The sequence below is a fragment of the Hyaena hyaena genome, unplaced genomic scaffold, assembly GCF_003009895.1.
Source record: "Hyaena hyaena isolate Hyena2069 unplaced genomic scaffold, ASM300989v1 scaffold_99, whole genome shotgun sequence".
NCBI lineage: Eukaryota > Metazoa > Chordata > Mammalia > Carnivora > Hyaenidae > Hyaena > Hyaena hyaena.
In genome coordinates, this window is record NW_024080731.1 from 3118400 (window position 1) to 3134647 (window position 16248).

The following is a 16248-nucleotide window of genomic DNA, read 5'->3' on the forward strand; positions in this document are numbered from 1 at the left end:
AGCACAGAGTCTGATGTGGGGCTCAAACCCATGAGCTGTGAGATCATGATCTGAGCTGAAGTCCGATGTTTAACCAACTGAGCCATCCAGGCACGCCTAAATTAGCCTACTTTAGATAGAACTTTTTAAAAACAAAGATCCTGGGGCACCTGGGTGGCTCAGTCGGTTGAGCATCCAACTTCAGCTCAGGTCATGATCTCATGGTTAGTGGGTTTGAGCCCCATGTCGGGCTCTGTGCTGACAGCTAGCTCAGAGCCTGGAGCCTGCTTTGGATTCTGTGTCTCCCTCTCTCTCTGACCCTCCCCTGCTCACGCTGTCTCCCTCTATCTCTCTCTCTGTCTCTCTCCCTCTCTCTCATAAATAGATAAAACATTAAAAAAACATTTCAAAAACCAAAATCCTGTTTGTAATTTTTTAAATACAGCTACATTAATATTTGTTATATACAAATCTAACAGTTTTAAGGTTTAGACTTAAAATTTAAAACTAACTTTGTATTTAGGATGTTTTTATAGAGAATGGTTCACTGTATAAGACCTGCTGTGTGAAAGCTGGGTAGAATGCTGTTCTCAGAAGTACCATTAGGAATTTTGCCTGAAGATTAAACAAGTGCCAGAAGATAGTTGAAAATAGTTATTGACATACTTGGGCTAATCTGTAAGGCTTCTTCTCTAGAATGGATATATCAGAAATACAATAAAACTGATCATTTCTAGTAACACCTAAATTTGTAAAACATAACTAGAAAGTATTTGTCTGGCATTTTAAATTTCTATATAAATATATATAACTTATTTTGAATATTATTGCTGCATTCTTATGGGAAAGTTTTTTTCATGTTTTTGTGGGTCCTTTTTAATGTTTTTTTTTTTACTTATGGAAAACTATTTTATATACAATGAAATGTACAGACGTAAGTATAAAATTCATTGAGTTTTTACAAATGCATACTCTCGTGTAACATCAGTCAACAACATATAGAATATTTCCATCTCCTACAGAAAATTCCCTGGGTACTCACTCTCCAGGGCAACCACTGCCATGATTTCAATCATTGGCTACATGTAGTCTTTAATGTCTGGTCTATTTCTTTCAACATAATTGTGAAAAGTTCAATAATTGTTCTTTTTTACTGTTGGGTAATTTTCCATCTTATGAATATTGCATTATTGTGTGTGTGTGTGTGTGTGTGTGTGTGTGTGTGTGTGTGTACATGTAGATTGTCCCAAACTAAGTTTTGGATAAAACTGCCATAGATATTTTTGTTTAAATCTTTTCTTGTGGAATTGCTGGGTCATAGTCTAGATATGTGTTTGTGTTTAAGAAACTGACAGTTTTCTAAAATGGTCATACTATTTTAAATACACCCCCAACAGCAATATATAAGAGTTATAATTATTTCTCAGTATCACCAGAATTTGGTGTTAACAATCTTTTTGATTTTAGATATTCCAGTTGGTGTCAATATTTTCTATCTCGTTATGTTTTATTTTCATATCAGTGATGATTAATGATGTTAAATCCTCTCTGAGCTTGATTTTTTTAGATTCCACACATAAGTGACATTATGTAGTATTTACCTTTCTGTTTCTCATTTCAATTAGCATAATGATTTTAAACCTTCCTTCTTTTCAAATATAATCATTTATAGCTATAATCCCCTCTAGATAATTGCATGTCATAAAATTTAGATTTTTTTTCTTTTCAGATAAAATATTTTCTAACTTCCTTTGCAATTTCTTCATTGAGCCATGATTATATAAAACATGTTTAATTTCTGATTATTTGGAACATTTCTAGATATTCTCATGTCATCAGTTTTTAATTTATTGCCATTGTCAGAATATATCTTTAAGACAATTTTTAAAAGTTTCTTGAGAAATTTTCAGTGGCTCAGCATACAATTTATCTTGTTGAATATTCTTCCATGCACAGTTGAAAATAATGTATATTCTTCAGTTGTTGGCTATGATGTTCTATGTATTTGTTATATGTGTTTGATACTAATATATTGCAAATCTAGATCCCACAACTTTTCAGTTTAATAATCCTATCAGTTATTGAAAAGAGAATGTTAAAATATCCCATAATGATTATAGATTTGTCTGGTTCTTCTTTCACTTCTGTCAGTGTTTGGTTCATGTACTTCAAAGTTGTTTTTTTTTTTTAACAAATACATACTTATGATTGTTATAACTTCCTAGCTGACCCTTTAATTATTATAAACTGTCTCTTTTATCTTTGGAAATACTCCTTGTCTTAAAAGTTCTTTTGTTTGGGGGTGCATGGGTGGCTCAGTAGGTTAAACATCTGACTTTGGCTCATGTCATGATATTATGGTTCATGAGTTTGAGCCCTGCCTTGGGCTCTGTGCTAACAGCTCAGAGCCTGCAGCCTGCTTTGGATTCTGTGTCTCCTTTCTCTGTTCCACCCCCTCTCACGCTCTGTCACTTTCTATTTATATATTTTTATAAATAAAGATTTTTTAAAAATTTTAATAAAAAATAAATTAAATTTAAAAAGTTCTTTTGTTTGTATTAATATAGACACATGTTTTTTAGTTTATTGTTTGAATTGCGTATCTTTTTCTATCCTTACTTTTGAATTATTTGTGTTATATTTAAACTGTGTACCTGATTAGAGCAAAGTATGCCTCTGATGGACAGTGTATAATTGGGCCTTTCATTTGTATCTTGACTGACAATCTCTGCTTTTTAAGTGGAACATTTAATCTATTTATATATAGTATGTGCTTTTCTGGTATATGTTTTTTATATAAATATATATGTGTAGTATATATATATATATGTATATATTTTTTTTTTTTTTTTTTTTTTGGAGAGAGACAACATGATCTGGGGAGAGGGCAGAGGGAGAGTAAGAAAGAATCTTAAGCAGGCCATTCACTCAGCATGAAGCCCAACATGGGGCTTGATTCCAGGCCCTGGAATCATGACCGAGCCCATATCAAGAGTCTGATGCTCAATCTACTGAGCCACCCAGATGCCAATAATCTGTATTTAAAGTCATTATTAATTTTATTGAGTTTAGTTCTATTTGCTATTTGTTTTCTATTTGTCTTATCTCTTTTTTAGTTCTTCTCTCTTTCTTGCCTTCCTTTGGGTTAATTGAATAGTTTTAGTTTTCTATTTTAATTAACCTGTTGGATTTTTAGCTATACTTATTTTTAGTGGTTGCTCAAGGGAATTACAATATGATTATTTAGTTTGTCATAGTTTATTTAATATTGTACAATTTCACATGAAATATATGAAGTTGCAAAAATACAGTTTCATGCATTTTGCCATGTTTTGTGCTATTCGTGTCATGCACTTGATATTTATATATTGTAAATAATGTACATATATGCACATTATGAACCACAATTTATTGTACTATCTTTACTTACAGGGCCAGTAGGCATTTAAATCAATTGAGAAAAGACCAATATCTTTTCTATATAATTACTATTTCAGGTGTTCTTTATTCCAGTGTCATTTCATCCAGGTAGAGGTTTCCCCAACTTTAGATCTTGGATTCCTTTGGTATATTTTAATCTATCAAGGTTTTCTGTACAGCCACACTCTTTAGAAAATAGGAATGGTTTCAGGTAGCATTTGTTTACGATCAGCATTGGTGGCACTTTTTCATCAGTCAATATTGGTTACAGAATTCATGACACTTTCTTCTTGAGATCTGTGCATGGATTAATCTATTTGTTCGTTCATTTATTCATTTATTAAACAAATACTTCTTTTTTAATGTTTTATTTATTTTTAAAAGAGAGCAAGTGTAAGCAGGGGAGGGGCTGAGAGAGGTGGGTACAAAGGATCTGAAGCTGCACGCTGACAGCTCTAAGCCTAATGTGGGGCTTGAACTAAGGAACCATGAGATTATGACCTGAGCCAAAGTCAGATGCTCAACTGACTAGGCCACACAAGTGTCCCTGTTAAACAAATGTTTCTTAATATCAATATATACCACATATTATGGGCTTACCTGAGTTTTTTTATGATTTCTTTTTCCAATCCTACTTCACTGCACATTTACTACTATCTTTACAGAGACTCAGTTCATCATCTGCTGTTGTGATACTAAATATACAAATATTCCCCTTAAATGTTTATTTACTCTTAGGATTTCCAAACTTACATATGCATAATTATCCCAAATTGGTCTTTCTTGACCTCTTAAACTAACCCAATCTTCTCCTCCCAAGATATCTCTATTTATTCATGTTAACAAGATATGTAACCAGCATGTCATTTACTCAAATCCCTCAAGCAAATCCCCACAAACCAGTATGTCTTTCTCATTTCTACATTAATGTCACTGATGCAGTGTAGTCTCCAGGTGTTATAAGTTGTTCTTAATAGACAACTAACTCTGCCAGTAATTACTCCCTAAGAACTGCTTCGGATAAATAATTTCAAATCAAAGTTGTCATTTTTGATGCATATTCTCATGAGATCTCGTGGTATGTAGAACTGTCAAACTAGTGACTTTATAAAACAAATCAACTCACTTTCCCTCCAAGCAGAACATGTATAGCCCATTTTCTTTACAGTGTTCTCCAGAAAACAAAGAAAAGCAAAAGTTTTACTGAGATGTTTCTATAAATAAGCTATGTACTAGCTTGACTTAAAAACTACTATTATTATAGCTGTGGCCCACAGAGTTTTGGATCCCCCAATTGTCCATGTCTCTCTACACCAGTAGGACAGACACTTTAAACATTTTTAGAAAATTTTGTCCTGCTTATAGATACTTTCTCAGATCTCTTTCATTTGAATGGGATATTTTAAGATGATTTAATTCGGCATTAATAACAGTATGTCAGTCCATATTCCCAGCTTTGTTGTACCACCTAAAATCATGTGTATGTAGCTTATTTTGATAAATTCTGGCCCAGCTGCTCCAAAATCTATTTCTGAATTAAGCCAGACTTCTAGAGAGAAGCGTGTCTGAACTGAATAATTAGAACCTCTGAAGAAATAGTTTTACAAAAATATGTTTAATGGTTATTCTGCTTACTCACATTGAGAGACATCATAAGAAAGAGCCCAGTTAAAGGTACTTCCCATTTACTGTGGAAGGATGTTGTTGAGGATGCTGTTCATTAAATTACCTTGTAACCTGTTCATTTGATTTTTTTGGGAGAGAGAAATATATCTTTCATCTCAGTAATAGAGATGATTGCATTTTCTAATTCATTTAATTTTCTTTATTTATAATCACAGAGATTTACAATCTTAAATTGTTCCTTTGTGTTATTTTCTATAACACAGAACCAGATCATAGTCTCCCTCTAGGAGGTATACAATGTACATTTTATCTATCGACCCAATTCCTGGGTTCATTCTGTGTTTTATCTCTTCTCTGCCCAATAAATAATCACCTTCTGCTGATATTCTTTTGCCTTTTTTAAAAGTTCTGTTTCTGATTATTCTTCGTTATTATTGTAATCTGCATCCCACTGTATGTATACAACATCTAACCACTTCCTATCAAATTAGACTTTTCCTATTAACTAGCTATGTGGAGGCTCGGGCTTTCCTTAAGTTTAGACTTTATGAGTGCCTCCAATAGTTACCTAAACTCACCTCTCAAACTTTCGGTGCTTTTCAATAACATAACACTTGATGGACCCCGCTTTTTCCTTATTACTTCTTTAAACTTTCTTTTTCCAGTCTAGTATACTTTCTAGACTTTGACAAATTGTAGCTACTTGTATCTTTCCCATACTCATTGTGCTTAAACATCTTTTCTAACACATAGTTACTGATTCTCAATTGTTCCATCAAATTATAGCCACTAGATATTCTTCCACTGAATCTTTCCTTTGGGCATCATCTGTTTGTGGTGGTTTCTTTTTTTTTTTTTTTTTTTTTTAAATTTTTTTTTTAATGTTTTATTTATTTCTGAGAGAGAGAGAGAGAGAGGCAGCATGAGCAGGGGAGGGTCAGAGAGAGAGGGAGAGTCACAGACTGAAACAGGCTCCAGGCTCTGAGCTGGCAGTCAGCACAGAGCCCGACGAGGGGCTCTAACCCACGAACGGGGAGATCATGACCCAAGCGAAAGTCGGACGCTTAACCGACTAAGCCACCCAGGCGCCCCTGTTTGTGGTGGTTTCTGTTAGCTAAATTACTTTTCATATGTGTATGAAAAGCAACTTATGCCCTAAGACTAATAACTTGCTCACACCATTCAATATAAATGTTCATCAAATGCTGTTGATTAAACTCAAATTAGTGCAAAATTATATCTGGTACGCTGAAATATTTTTTGCATTCAACTTTGTAGGAATTTCTATTTTTATATTGATTCATACTGTGTTCGTGTTGGTAACCATACTTTTATTTGTATATGCTCAGATCACATATTGGCATTTTGTGTTTCTAAAAGGATTGTAGATTATTTACAATTAGTAGAGACAAAAATATTCTTAATAAATGAGAAACATTGTGTTTATACTTTTTTAAATTTTGTAAATATAATTTATGAATATAAATTTTCAGGCATCTGTTTTGCTTGAAAGAAAGTACATCTGTGGTAGAAGATAAAAATATATAGTCATAAATAAAGAATTAAAGAAACTTGGCCTTTCATGTTAGTATACTTAATCAGGTCGGTGAGAAGTCAATACAGACTACCATAAGAATCTTATCATGGGAGCTTGGCAGCTTCTAATAATTGATATTCAGAAGTTTAGAGCATAATTACACATTATACTCACTTTTCATCTTCTAAGTGGAACCCTACTAAATAGTCACTAACAACTGACATGTATTCAACCTACAACAAATGTCACTTATATATAAGTTCTACAGACTTTCATTTCAATCATAATGAAAGGATATCACAGATAAGAATAATTTATGAATAAAAATGTAATTTATGGAATACCTTGCCAGTGAATGTTGATCGCTTCATCACAGTTCAGTCATGTTTAGAAAATCTAAGCAAGCTGTGTGATTACTCCAGGAAGCATGGAATGATGTGTTCAAATTAGTACCATCTGTGGATAGAAAAAAATTGAGGTTTTTAGTCATTCTTAAAGAATGGAAATCTGATTCTCCATGCTAAAATGAGTGTAATCCTTTTTGTATCTGAAATTCAATAGGGCAGTTGCTTTGAAATAGTCTAGTTCAACACACAGTTCGTCAAAAGAGAAGATACCACATATAAATGCTGGTCATTTATGAGTGCCACTGAGGTAGCCTTGTTTTAAAAAAAATTGTCTATGAGTTATACTGTATCTTTGGCTTCAGCTTAGATTTATTTCTGGTTTATATTTCTAAATAAATTTGGAATATGTGGGTAAATTTTGTACTACATGAAAACCAAAGAACTGTTTGAATAAAACATAACTTATTCATATAGTCAACACTTATTGAGTGCCCATATGTGCCATCACTGTGCCTGTCAAATGGAAGGCAGCTCAATTGTTGTTACTCTTCTTTTGGTCAGGTTACAAATAATTCTTGTTTCTCAAGTTAAAGTACTATCTTTAGATCTTTATTTTCCCCCCTTTGTGGTATTTATTTGGAAAACACAAGAGTTTGTGGACCAGTATTAACCTGCTGAAAATTTTTACTGTATAACAAATTTTGCCATTCACTCCTAAAATCTGAATATTGGAGGGGGCAAAAGGTTGGTCATAGAACCATGGGCATTTAGTCATCCCTTTTGCAGAACTGGGAAAAAGGTAGACTCTTGCCTTCTCCAATTAATTGGATAATTAATGCATCCCTTTTTCTTCCTAAAGTAGGAAATACTAGGTAAGAAAAATTAAAACATGGAAGGGGTAGTTGATCATGGACTCAAAAGAAAGGAAAATGTGCAGATCATACTACCTGGCTCCCAGGGAAAGAACAGATAATAGTCTATGATTTTAATGCAAATGAAAAGTCAACCTTCTCAAGTATCCCCACTGCACTTAGGATAAATCTAAAAATCTTGAATCCAGTCCAGAGGCTTAATTAACATTATCTGATTCTGGCTTATATCTCCAGCTTCCTACCTTTCTATCCATCTCCTTGTGGAGTCAGATATGTTTCTTAAGTGTTCCTAAAAACCACGCTCTTTTCCCTCAGAACCTTAACAAATCCTGATTCTTTTCACCTAGGAAGCTACACCTTCTCTGTTAGTTCTCCGATTAAATTAAAGCCTTCCCTGACCATCTATTGAAATCAAATCTCCTGTTCTGTCCTCTTACTCATTTGTTCATACATTAAAAAGCATTACTCTAGACCTCCCGAGACACAATAAGACGTAGACTGATGTTTGCATGTGTACATAATAAATGATAAGCATACACATTTTGGAGTAATTACTCAATCTTTTTTTATTGATATGAATATAGAATCAAAACCTTTCTAGATCTTTGGTATACATGTTGGAACAAAGGGCAATGAAAAGAGAATTAGAGGGCACCTGGGTGGCTAAGTTGGTTGAGCATCCAGCTCTTGATTTTAGCTCAGGTCATGATCCCAGAGTTGTGAGATATAGTCTTACATCAGGTTCTGCACTGAGTGTGGAGCCTGTTTAAGATTCTCTCTCTCTCTCTCTCTCTCTCTCTCTCTCTCTCTGTCCCTCCCCTCATCTCTAAAATAAAATTTAAAAAATAATTTAAAAAAAAGAGGATTAGACCTATTGAAGGTGAGTTTTCAGAGTAGAATTAGTATTTATAGTAGGGTGGCTATCAGTTCAAAACAATGAAGTACAGGGGCTCCTGGGTGGCTCAGTCAGTTAAGTATCTGACTCTTGATGTCAGCTCAGGTCATGATCTCAGGGTTCATGAGATTGAGCCCCACATTGTGCTCTGCACTGGCAGCACAGAGCCTGCTTGGGATTCTCTCTCTGCCTCTCTCTCTCTGCCCCCTCTCCTCCTCAAATAAATAAATAAAAACATTTAAAAACCCTGATGAAGGACAAACTAATAGAGTTATCTGTAAATAAATTTTAAAAGAAGTACCTCAAGATTTTGAGTTTCCTTTTGACCTGTGTATTTAAGCAGAGAGCAGAAAAGTAGAAATTGGTCATTTTATAAAATAAAATCATATTAGTTTTCTATTGTATGTCACAAGTTATCACAAATTTAGTTATTTAAAACAACACCTATTGGGGAGCCTGAGTGGCTCAGTCGGTTAAGCGTCTAACTTCGGCTCAGGTCATGATCTCCCAGTTCGTGGGTTCGAGCCCCGTGTCGGGCTCTGTGCTGACAGCTCAGAGCCTGGAGCCTATTTCGGATTCTGTGTCTCCCTTTTTATGACCCTCCCCTGCTCATGCTCGCTCTCTCTCTCTCTCTTTCTCTGAAATAAAACATTAAAAAAATAAAATGAAGTAAATTAAACAACACCTATTGATTATTAACACAGTTCTGTCGGTCAGAAGTCTGGGTATGTTATGCCTGGATTCCTTACCCAGAGATCCACAAGCTGAAATCAAGATGTCATTCAGTTGTATTCTCATGTGGAGATCAATCCTCTTCTAAGCTCACAAGGTTGTGGCAGAATTTGGTTTCTTACACTTGTAAATCTGAGATCCCCATTTCCTGTCTGGCTCATTGCCAAGAGGTTGCTCTTAATTTCTAGAAATAGTCCTAGATTATCGTATGTCCCTCTTCTTCAAAACCAGCAATGGATAAATTTTTGTACATTGAATATGTCTCTTGTCTAGAATATGTTACCTCCTCTATAATGAACCAAAGTAAACTCTGCTTTTAAAGGATTCATGCTATAAAATCAGGTCCACTGGATAATCTCTCTCTATTCTGTTTATTTTTTATTTTTTTTAAGTTTTCATTTAAATTTCAGTTAACAGTGTAATACTAGTTTCAAGTGTACAATACAATGATTTAACAAGTCTATACAACAGCCAGTGCTCATCACAAGTACACTCCTTGATTGATTTAGTTTCTTAATTACAGCTGAAAAATTTTTTTCACATCAGCACCTGTAGCAGTGCTTGGTTGAAGAAATTGGAGGAAGGGGAGTGCACAGGGGCCAGGAATCTTAGGGGGACAACTGCCTACATAAAGGCCAGAAATAAAAGGACAAATTTTGACAGGATCATCTCTAAACTTTCTTCAAATTCTAACCCCGTCATCTTTTGACTCATTTGCCTGTTCCATGAATTCAACCACCAAAATAGCTCTCAAAATATATTTCTTTCTTATTGCTACTGTCTTCTTTATCCTGAACACATTCAGTGATCTATAAATTTGTCCCTTCTCCAGTTGTATAATTACCAGCCTAGACTTGATAAAATGTATTTCTGAACATCTCATTCTGACACAATGATAGCTTTCCATTGCCTGACAAACTATAAGTACTTCTAACACAGTATGTCCCCAGGTTTTTACACAGCCTTTCTGTTTGTAATTGCCAGTATGAATTATAAACTGTAGTTGAACTTGACTTAGATCACATTACCCCCTTTTTTAAATCTCTACCTTTACAATCAGTGAAATTCTATCTCACATGCCACCTTTCTCTTAAAACTTTACTGAACTCCCAAATTGCCCATATATCTAAATTTGTCTTCTCTACAGGTGGTCTGAGTTCAAACTTAGTGTCTGAGAGATTTAAGTAAATTATGGAAATTCTACCTTTTATGAAAATTCTATATTTTAATCAGATCTAAAACTGATTCCTCTATAAGGTAAATTTTCCTTAAAAATAACATTTTCTCTAGTTGCTTTTCTGCATAACTAAAAACAGAAGACGGGGTGTGTTGTAGGTAGCATATCAAACATTCTGTTTGTGATGCTACTTTAAAGGTTAATATTTAATTAAATACAGTAAGATTTAATGATAAATATTAGTATTGGAAAATAGAATAACTTAATCTGATCATATGGCTTTAAGTTATCTACTTCTGTTTTCCATTGAATTAGACTTTCTCTTCTCTTCCAGATTTAGGCAAATATATAAGCAATAGATCTATAGATAATTCAATAAAAATCTAAGAGGAAATATAAATTTTTAACTGGAGTCTAGACCTTTCTACAGAACTCCAGACTCATGTATCCATCTACTATTTAACATCTCTTTCTGGGTGTCTGATAGGCATTTCAAAGTTAACATGCTCAAAATAAATTCTTAATCTCTCTCCCCAAAGCTTACTCCTTCCAGCTTGGTTAATAATGACTTCATCTTTCTGTTTCCTCAATCCAGAGACCTTAAGGCATTCCTCTACTCTCTTTTTCCCTTCCACCCCACATGTCACACATCAGCAAATCCTGTCAGCTCCCCCCTCAAATGATGTTCAACATCTGAATGCTTCCGTTCATTTCTGCTGCTGCGATCCAGGTCAGGCCATCATGATCTGTTGTGTTGTCAATCCAACAGCCTACAAATTGCTCTCCCTATTTTCACCCTTGTCTCCCTTCAGCCTATACTCAGCATAGTGGCTGGTGTGATTCCATGAAAACATGTTAGAACTTGTCATTCCTTTGCTCAAATGAAAGTCATAACAATGTCCTACAGTGTCATCCTACACAATCTAGCCCTCATTATTTCTTCTTAGACATTAACTCCGTCTAACCACACTGGCCTCCTTGTTATTTTCCAAATATACCATGCATAGTTCCAACTTAGTGCCTATAATAATGCATTTTCCCCTGCAGGGAATATTCTTTTATCAAATATTCCCATGGCTTTCCCCCAACCTTCATAAGGAACATCATGTCTTCTAATCTAAAAAATTGCTTTAGATTAGAACTTCACGTCTTCTTTGACTACTCAATTAAAAATTTCAGTATCCCTCAAGCACATCTCTCTCTTTCTTATTTCTTCCTTATTTCTCCCCATAACACCAGTCATCATTCAAAATATTATATACAATACTTATTTCTACTTTTATTGTATAAGTGCTATTAAGCACTTGACACAAATTAGGCGCTCATTAGATATTTATTGAATCCTAAATTAATATGACATGTTTAGGGGGCACCTGGATGGCTCAGTCAGTTAAACATCTGACTGTGACTCAGGTCATGATCTCACAATTCCTGAGTTCTGGCTGCATATCAAGTCTCTCTACTATCAGTGTGAAGCCTGTCTGAGATTCTCTCTCCCTCTCCTTCTCTGCACCTCCCTCATTTGTGTGCTCTCTCCCTCTCTCTCAAAATAATTAAATGAACTTAAAAAATATCTATGATATGTTTAGGAATGAATGAGTTTTCTAACTTACCATTTTCTTATTTTTAAGTGTGGCTATTGTCATATAACTTTTGTGAATTATATAATTTTCACACAAGTCACTTGGTATCATTCTGTCTCAGCCTTCTAAGAATAAGCCCTCGTACACGCACAGGAAAGGTATGGTGGAAGAAAGTGCTTATACCACTTAGTTCATTGTTCTTTCGTATTACTAACCATAACGTGCTTGTATAATTACTAGCTCAATAAATGGCTATTTCTTGAAAATAAGACATAAGCCTTACGTATCTTGAATCCTTAACACCAGGCTCAGAGCTCGACACATGATATGCATAAGCAAACCAGTGGTTGGTATGAAATTTATTAAGTGATTCCAAGTAGGACTATGCATATTGTAGGTAATATACAGATACGTTAGTCTGTGTGTATTAATAGTCTGCTGGATGATGTTCTAGAAAAGGTTTTGTCAATTTTAAATATATGCAAGATAAAACAAAAATCAGCTAATTAAATAACTCAGTAATTCAGTTAATAATATTGTTTATTTAAAATTATTTTATAGTCAACATTTACTATATATAAGGTGTAATTGTGTCTATCTAGACATTCATATATGAGTATGTTTTTCTTGGGAACTGAATATTAAAAGTCAGACCATACCCAATGAAGTACATAAGTTTAAATGAGCATAAATTGTCTTTTGTATCAGTACTTATATATGACGCCAAAGTAAGTTTATATAAAATTCTTATGAGTGAATTTGGGAGCAAAATTGGGAATTAATAAAATCACAGTTCTTTTGTCCTCTACTTTTTGAGCCAGTGGTCTCTGAAGCATCACCTTAAGGTTCTGCTCATTAAATGTGGTGATACTAAGGGCAGCTGGAAGAAGAGATTGCCACTAGGTGCATAATAGAGACATTGTTTGAATCCATTTCTTCCTTTCATTTACAAACTGTTTGGTAATTCTAATTGTTTTCTATTTTTCTCCTTTAATTTTTAGTCCCCAGTGTTCCCACAAATATTGCTGTTTCTAATGTTCAGTCAACTAGTGCAACATTAACATGGATGAGACCTGACACTATTCTTGGCTACTTCCAAAATTACAAGATCACCACTCAGCTGCGGGCTCAGAAATGCACAGAATGGGATTCTGAAGAATGTGTTGAGTATCAAAAAATCCAATACCTTTACGAAGCTAACCTAACTGAAGAGACGGTGTGTGAGTTAAAGAAATTTAGATGGTACAGATTCCAAGTGGCTGCCAGCACCAATGCTGGCTACGGCCATGCTTCAAATTGGATATCTACACAAACCCTGCCTGGCCGTAAGTATTATCTTGTATATGTATTTATACTTATACCTTCAAGAAAAAGCTCTTTGGATGCTTTTCCACAAAAATCACTCAAAGTATATGTAATGATTGCTCTTGCCACTTTAGTTTTATATTTTCAAACTAGTTAGCCTAGTTGCTTAGACAGCATTAATCATACTTAGCTAAATAAATTTGTTACTTACCCTAAACACTATCTACATGGAATTTTAATGGCTTCTATGCAAAGGAAATAAATATATACACATTTATAAATAAATACACACACATTGATATCCATTAATGATTTCTACTTAATACAATTGTGTGTAAAATCACTGAACATGAAAATAACTGAATTAGTATATAAACTAATGCAAGTAATAACACTTGTTTTTAATTTAATTGAATCCCAATGACAAATTCCATTTCAGACATTAGTAGTTAGGGCTTTTCTCAGACTTTCAGAGTTGTACCAACGTCCTAGAGTCTTCTCTTGGAGTAAAGCATTATGGGCCCCTCTTGTAGTATATCGTTAGGCTATAGTGATTGCCTCTGAGCACCCTTAGTCCATGCCTGCATTTTCCTGTCATATATGGATGCTTTGCTGCTTTTAAGCCAACCTTTACAACCTTTTCAGTGACTTTAGGCACACACACACACACACACACACACACACACACACACACACTTGCAACAGCTGAGACACATCTCTCGGCAAGCAGCTTTTCAGCTTGTGCTTTTTACCTAAATAAAATTCCAAGGAAGGAAATACCAAGAGTGCAACTCCTAGCTTGAGATATGGAGAAAGAAAAAATACAAAGAAACACATAGTAAGTTTTCAAAATTATTCTGCCATCTACCCTTCTTCCAGGACTTTTGTATTCAAGAAAAATCTCTTTAAATCCTTTTCCATGGAAATCACTGAAAGTATAGGTAAAGATGCTCTTGCACCTTTAGTTTTATATTTTAAAACTAACTGGTTACTCTACTTGGTTAGATAACGTGATTAACCATGAGTAAGTAAATGTCTATTATTTATCCTGAACACTATCTACATAAAATTATAATGGCTTCAAAAAAAAATTGTAAATCAAGTCCTGCCAGCCAGAGCGCTGAGGAATGGCTGCACTGTCTGGAATGCCACTTCCACCCCAAGACATCGAGGGCAAATTTCAAGTTGACCAGGTCACCCATATCAACACCATCCCACATCAACTATCCAAGCAGGAACGTCAAGTCACCATTCTTGTCACTTGATCAAGACCATTATTAGATGATTCTTTTCCAATCCAAATCACATTTTCCTAAAAGTTTTGGTATGCATAGTAGAGTAACACCCCCCTCCCCCCCGCACACAAAGATTTTAAGTGATAAATAGATACTGTTGTAGGTCTTTATAGACAGAGAAATAAACTTTGATCTAGAAGTTTTATTTTTAGGTCCCTAACTGTGCCTCTTCTTACTCTTCCCAGGAGTACCTGGCATAATGTTTGTATAGTAAATTTCCAATCAATATTTGTTAATGCAATGCAACATAGAGATAGAATCCAAATAATTCAGCCTTCAACACAATCATCCAGCCTCTGCTCCTTGTAGCACTTTGACTCTTGGCTTCTGTAATACCCTCCCTTCTGGTTTTCTTCTATCTTCCCTGATAGCTCTTTCTCAGTCTCCTTTGCTCATTCTTCTTTTCTTTTTTAAATCTAGGTGTTGGAGAGCCCAGATATCTATATTTGACCTTTTTCTGTTTCAACACACAACCCTTAGGAGATCTTACCTTGAAGTAAACTTATCCTGTCCTATGGCTTTGAAGTCTACTGATACAGTAAATATTCTTAAATGTCTATTTCCAGCTCCAATTCCTTCCTAGAACCCAGATTGGTATATTTACTGGATCAACTGACATCATTGGGCATGTGTGTCAAATATAACTCTGATGGAGCACCTGGGTGGCTCAGTCATTTAAGCGCTGGACTTAGGCTCAGGTCATGATCTCACAGTTCATGAGTTTGAGCCCCGTGTCGGACTCTGTGCTGACATCTCAGAGCCTGGAGCCTGCTTCGGTTTCTGTGTCTCCCTCTCTCTCTCTGCTCCTCTTCCACGTGCTCTCTGCCTCTCTCGCTCAAAAATAAATAAATAAATAAATAAATGTAACTATATATATAACTATATATATATAAAACTATATATATATATATAGGCTTTCTACATGCCTCATCTCTTCAAGCACTCCAGACATGATAGATGTTCAATTAACATAAAATGACAATTAGTATGATTAATTCAGAATCTGGTAAATGAAACTGCGAAGTTGAGTTCTTAAAGAATCCCACATTCTTAATGTGAAAACTTAGGAATTTTTCCATTTGAATATCATTGCTTCCACTCTAGTCCCTCCTTCTCCTTATTCCCTTTTTTAAATCTATGATTCACTTACTAGAATATAGTCATTTTCAATTTCTTACTACATTTTGCTCATTTTGGTCTAAAAGAATAATGATAGAATATTGCAAACTTTTCACAAGCAGTATGAGCTTTTTTATATTTTTTTAAAATAACATTATTTTCCTAGTTTTACCAGGATGCCTCCTTTTGCTATTGGTGATTGGTTGGTTCGTTGGTTGGTTAGTTCTTGATGCAATGGAGAGTAATCTTTGCTTTTTTTTACACCAGCTTCCAGACCTTTAATTGATGCCTAATCCACAGAGTGCTTCTCTATGGAGCACTAATTTGTCTTTTATCTGGTATTTTTCTTCCCTCTGGATCT

The 16248-nt window shown here is 34.7% G+C and overlaps 1 protein-coding gene across 1 annotated transcript in view; it reads left to right on the plus strand.

Moving 5' to 3' along the window:
- PTPRQ (protein tyrosine phosphatase receptor type Q) overlaps positions 1-16248 on the plus strand; it is a 191694-nt gene that overhangs the window by 90082 nt on the left and 85364 nt on the right. Inside the window, exon 26 of the mRNA XM_039235567.1 lies at positions 13170-13493. Within this exon, the coding sequence (XP_039091498.1) occupies positions 13170-13493 (324 nt within the window). The remainder of the gene's footprint in view (positions 1-13169; positions 13494-16248) is intronic.